This window comes from Nanorana parkeri, unplaced genomic scaffold (assembly GCF_000935625.1).
Source record: "Nanorana parkeri isolate BGI_ZX_2015 unplaced genomic scaffold, ASM93562v1 scaffold470, whole genome shotgun sequence".
Classification (NCBI taxonomy): domain Eukaryota; kingdom Metazoa; phylum Chordata; class Amphibia; order Anura; family Dicroglossidae; genus Nanorana; species Nanorana parkeri.
This window is the reverse complement of record NW_017306738.1, coordinates 352,727-359,065: the sequence shown is the minus strand read 5'-3', so window position 1 is coordinate 359,065 and position 6,339 is coordinate 352,727. Positions and strand designations below refer to the sequence as shown.

The window sequence follows — 6,339 nt, the reverse complement described above, 5'->3', positions numbered from 1 at the left end:
CCTTCGACCCCCCCCCCCGCCACGAAGTTATATGGGCCATTAAAATGTATATGCAAAAAATTACTTTTTTTTTCACCAATACTTTTCCTTTTAGGGCAGGTTCACACCATTTTCCGTATCAGATCTGGTCCGGAAAATGGTGTGAACCTGCCCGCAGTTCCAGTGCATTCCAAACCAGACAAAATAAGACATCCAGGGCCCAGTGACACCATCAAGAGTGCGTTCCAGTGCGTTCAGCCTCTGAAAGGCACTGGAATGCAACCCGACTGGCTCACTTTTTTGGGGGGCAGGAGGAAGTGTGGCGGTGCATTGAAGCCCCCTCCCCACGTTGTGATCTCTGGCACCCGCGGTGCGTGGCACATTAGTGCCTGCATTGCGGTCCAGTGCAATCTGCAAAAAACAGCGTTTGCAGCGTTTTTTGCAGATCGCACTGTACCGGAACGCAGGCACTAATGTGCCACGCACCGCAGGTGGGAGGGCGTGGCTGCGGTGCCATTGAGTTCAATACACCGCCACGGCTCCTCCCGCCCCAAAACAAAGTGAGCCGGCTGAGTTGCGTTCCAGAAGCCAAATGCACTGGAACGCACTCCTGATGGTGTGACAGGGCCCACAGTATTTTTCTGGCCTGGTCTGGATCGGACTGCGCTGGTGTAAACAGAGACCAGAAATAGCATGGGGATACATTGGGATGCATTTTGGGTCCAGAAGCAATCTGGTCTGGTCTGGAGATGATGTGGGGTGAATGGGCCCTTATACTGGCTTTTCAAAATATCAAACAAGATATTTAAGAGATAAGATGAAAGCTGCTAGTTCACAACAGGTGCAGTTGTGATGTAGTCCGTTCAGTTTGGCGGCTGCATCTAAAATGCATTACAATGCTTTTCTATGGGATTTCTGGTGCTCACACCAGTGCAGTCCGTTCCGATGCAGGCAGAAAAAATACTACTTGCCCTATTATAGTTACATCGGATCGCAACGGAATGCATCACAAATGCATGCAACCGCACTGGAACTCACCTGAAATCCCATTTTAAGCACAAAAAAAGTATCAATCAATCGCTGTAAAATTGCGGTAACCCGCATTGCACTGCACAGACGCACGCAGTTCTGGTATGAACTAGCCCTTAGTGCAAAATAACACTTTTGGTAGTTGAAATTGAACCTTTTCATACATATCTGTACATCAGACCAAAAAAGAGGGACAACCGATGAGAACGAGGGGCGGAGGGATCAGGTTAAAAAATGAGGGACAGTTGGGAGGTATGCATGTAGACAGAGGAAGTGGCTGCCAAGAGTGTGCAGAAGATCGGCAGTGCTGACATACAACAAAGGATGAAAGTAAAGTGAAAACATAGCAATTGCTTATGACATACAGTACATGTGCAAAGTGGCATTCAGTTAGAGTTTACTGATCAGCTGTAGGACATTTTCTACATACGTGCCCTCTGTTCTGTTTAGTTCTGTTGGTCCCCTCTCCATTGGCCCCCTAAAATCTGCTGTTAATCATTTATTACACCTGCACATCATTTGGGCCCCTCTCATGCTAAGCCTTTTACTGTTGAAATACTGCATGTTTTGCACTGACTGTCAGTACATACCGAAACACGCAAACAACGTTCACCTGTTTCCCTACACGCCTAATCAAATAAACTCAAGCTCGTTGAAGATGAAAGATGTCCTTTAAGCCAGATGATTTCACTAATTCAGTTCAGGGTTCGGGAGGATGGCACATCAAACAGAGGAGCTGTAGGAGGTAATAAAGGTTCCTGTTTCACTTCGGTCCATTTTACCCCTCAGATGGCCACCACATGTCACATGAAACGCGCTTTGAAGACGATTTAGGGTTTTTAGACAAAATACGTCAGGAAAGTTCAGGGTTGTCCTTGAAAGTGTTTAGATGTTTTGTATGAGGCCACCTCTTGAGATCAGCGACTCGGGGATTGAGAGCGAGGGAAACCAGGAGTTCACGTTTTTGCCTGAGACTGTGAGAAATCGGTTATGCGACTCATTCCGCTTCTCCAAATTACTATAGGTGTTGTGGTATTGCGTGGCAATACAACGGTTCTAGGTGGCCTAAAAGTCACCCAGGATTCTGAGCCAGAGGAGCTGAGTGGCTCCAGGAAGCAATTGCTTGTACCAGGAAAGAGCTGGCTTCTCAGTCCTTTCCAGGTTTTCTGGATCATAGTCGGGATCCTGGAGCCAGGAGATTTCTTAGAGAATTTGGAGGGATGAAATCTCCATTCCTGGGTCCATTGTTTAATAGTGGCCAGCACCTAATTGAACACCTGTGTACAGCACTTGTGGAAAGGGTGCTGGCTAAGGTTCTGGGCTCGAGCTGGGAAGAGGAACATAGGTGTTCAGGAGTCAAGAGGACTCCACCCAGACGTCAGAGGGGAGCCAGGTGGCTGTGTGTGCTGGAGGCCCACACAGGCCAAGCCAAGTTTGGTGTGTGCTGGAGGCACATGAACAGCCTGGGAGGCTGGAAGGTTTGGGGAGGCTGAGTGAGCCACTGAATAGGACAACCCTGAGAATGGTGAGGCGATCTGTTTTCCAAGCACACTGTATGTTGTACTGCTGAAGAAAGCTATTTTATGTTAAACTTCCATGGTTGTCTGCCTTTGAAGAAATAAAAGACCGTTCTTTTTCCTGTTAAAATGGCTCCGAGACTGGCCCTTAAGCGCTCACCATTTGTGCTAACTTCCCCCAACATCACAGTGTTTATAGAGGAACTCCAACCAAATCTTTTTACAAAAGTGAGGAGGCAACTTTTTACTGCTAGTTTAGAGATAAATGATGTCAAAGGCAGCTCCCAAGCAAAACAAGCCTCCCTTTTGGGTATTCAGAAGTGACTCAATGTTCAGAAATTAAGGACGCCAAACCAAAATGGGAAAGGGTCCAAAAGTGACTTTAATTTAATCAAACAACAACAGTCAACATGATTCAGGGGCAACAACAATCCCCTTTCTCAGGGCTTGGAATGGTATTTGATTGACTCAGAAGATACTCTAACCAAATGGATCTCCATACGATTTGATATTACCTCTATATGATCTGATATAAATATCTCCTTTAGGGCTGGAATTGCAATTGGCAGCAACAACCCTGATGGGCTAACATACTGTCCTTAATCCACAATCCTGCAATTTTAGGCAGAAATAGGACTGAATCTTTCACCACTGGGGTGGGGAGGAGACATTTTTAATTATTTTTACCTATTCAGTTCAGCCTGTTCAGAATAATGCTGGCCATACACATCTTACATTTTTGCTGATTACTGCTGGCCCTCCTCACTGAAGAGTCAAAGGAGCAAATCATGGGAATCAAGTGATTTTCTCTCATTCAGCCCCTGGGGGAGAAATCTAACAGTGTATGGCTATCTTTAGGATTTAGGGTTCCCTTAGATTAGGGTTCCCTTAGATTTAGGATAATCTTCCAATATGGCTGTTGTGGGCTTATTAGGCTATGTTTCAGTGTATGGTGGTCAGCCCAAAGCAACCATTGTATGGGGACAGTGCTATTGAACAGTCTAGAAAGCCTTACATAGTCCCTATTATATGCCTGATGCTATTTTGGCGCTCAACTATCTGACCCACCCCCTTCCTCTATTGCCTAATCTTACCCCCATGCCCCGTAACAACCATTGTATGGGGACAATGCTATTGAACAGTCTAGAAAGCCTTACATAGTCCCTATTATGTGGCTGATGATATGCTGGTGCTCGACTATCTGAACATCCCTCCTTCCTCTATTGCCTAATCTTACCTCCAAGACCCCTAACGACCATTCTATGGGGACAGTGTCATTGAACAGATTGGAAAGTGTTATACAATCCCTATTATTTGGCTAAGGATGTGTTGGCGTGCAACTATCTGGACATCACTCCTTCCTCTATTGCCTAATCTGACCCCCATGACCCCAACTACCTTTCTATGGGGACAGCGTCATTGGATAGATTAGAAAGCCTTGCCCAATCCACGTCATTTCCATGATGATGTGTTGGCACTCAACCATATGAACAGAACTCCTTCCTCTGTTGACCTCTATAACAATCTTTAGGACTTGTGTATATAGGCTTTTGTCTGCATCCAAGTTCCTTTATTTCACATAGAAGTGAATACAAAAGCAACTGGATGCAACTCCAACACAATTCAAAGCATCCCAAGAGCACGTAAAAGCATACTGTAGTTGAATCTCATGCACACCAGCCATTAGCGATAGGCTTGCTTCGACAGTGGTGTCACCATCTTCCTGTGAATTGACGAGTAGCGCTCCCATAAGCAATAGCTGAGTCTACAAAATAGCCAGTTTACTGGCCTACAGGTCATAATATCTTTTTTAGCATCTTATTTAGCTGTATTGTGTTTCAGTCAGTAACTCAGCAAAACAGGGAGTTTCATAGAGAACTCCGAGTATCGAAAGTCTGTCTTAATGTGCTGACAAAGAAAATTGTAGTGTGTGAGAGAAGCCATCTCGTTGTGACTTGCCTAAGAATGCCATTACGTTTCTTTAATAGCTGGTGCTCTGATTTTTCCTTTCTGGGAAATCTCAGTCAGAACAATGAACACAGACTTTTTCTGCTGTGGTTTTGCCTCGTGGTAGACTTATCATGCCATTGTCTTCGTCTTGAGATTCAGTGTTATTTGATCAATGTGAGCTGGTAGGCCTGAACAGCAGATAAGTCATTTATCAAAGTGACTAAACCAATTAGAATTTGCTTTTCACTTTCCCTTGGTGTGCTTTAGGATCTCTTATTCATAAATGAAGCCCAAAAAGGAAAGTTCTGAAAACTGGAAGGAAACCCTATGTCAACCAATTAGGTTTCAACTCTCATGTGTTAAAACCTGCAGGGGACAATGGAAACCACAATCTGATTGTTTTCTTTTTACTAGTTTTAGGATATCAGTCCAATTATACAGGACAGTAGGCATATCACGAACAAATGTTCAAATTTCCTTCACACATACATTACACATCTGTATTTCCTTTCTGACCTGGTAACCATTCACCATACAGAAATTGCAGTTGGGTGTTGTAGTATGTAGATGAAAAGTGGAAGCAGTTTTATCAGCGGGGTAAAGCAATGTTCCCTAACACATAGGGACTACATCAGTGGTTATCAACCTACGAGGTATAGGGGGCTTCAACTGCAGCCCCTGACATCACCATGGGGCCTCATAATGTTCCCTATATGTAATAATAGTGAGAACTGACAGAGACTGCTGAGATTCTAGAGTAAATGATGGTCAGAGACTGTGAACATGCTACAGGAGTGGTTGGAGACCAGAGACATGCTGTAAAAGGCAATGAGTCACTGGGGACATGTTACACAGGGCTTTTCGATATCACTGCTACAAATCAATTCTCCCACTCATGACTGCTAGGGTCCAAGGGCCCCACAGCAAGTTCCAAAAGGCTGCATGTGGTTCCTGGGCTGCAAGTTTGGGCACCAGGGCTCTACATTCAGCTGGGTTAATGGGTTGTACTTCATTTTTAACTTTAAAAATTAGTAGCCTCTGCTGCGCCCTTGTCTTAATTCAGTTCCGCCTTGTTACTAATATCTGACTTTCCCTGATGTCCCCCTGAAACTCAAACAACTGAAGCTTAAACAACAACAAAGCACTTTCCATGACAAGACAGGAAGTGATGGGAAGTTTTTCTGGGGCAAGACACTTTTTTGGTAAAATGGGGCAGGGTTAGAACCTCTGTCAGGGTAATATTACTATATTGTGCCTTCCCATCCCAGGAAGTAAGGTAAAATCTCCTAAGGGAGTAACTAATCTCATGAGGGAGTAACTAATGAACAGCCAAGGCTATCCAGAAAAAAATGTTTTTTGGGGCACAACTTGATATGTTGGGTGTTTGCTTTTTAAAAAAAAATAACTTAAATATGTCTTCTGTGTAACACAGGCTAGAAAGTCATGATGGTGATGGTGCATGGTGCCCAGCAGGACCGGTATATCCGAATAATGAAGAGTATCTACAGATAGATCTGAGGAAGCTCCATTTCATGACCCTTGTTGGCACACAGGGCCGCGATGGAGGTGGGCTTGGCAAGGAATTTGTCCGGCATTACCAACTGCGCTACAGTCGAGACGGTTACAAATGGGCCCAGTGGCAAGACCGCTGGGGAAACGAGGTAAGATTGTTGATGATAGGGAGGTGCTAAATTATGTATTTTTGATTTTATAAAGTAGAAAAGTATGTGTTGATCAATCAGATACTTCCTTTTATTCTTCCATAGTGCTATAAAAATAAGAAAGAGAGGAGATGAGTTGCTCCCGTAAATAACTCTCTGAATATCTCAATAAACAAGGTTGCTTGTTTAAAGTCTGATATGTT

General features: G+C 44.3%; 1 protein-coding gene across 1 annotated transcript in view; it reads left to right on the top strand.

Annotated features, from left to right (window-relative positions):
- Positions 1–6,339, top strand: part of DDR1 (discoidin domain receptor tyrosine kinase 1) — a 41,520-nt gene that overhangs the window by 15,395 nt on the left and 19,786 nt on the right. The window contains exon 5 of the mRNA XM_018560625.1: positions 5,908–6,136. Within this exon, the coding sequence (XP_018416127.1) occupies positions 5,908–6,136 (229 nt within the window). The remainder of the gene's footprint in view (positions 1–5,907; positions 6,137–6,339) is intronic.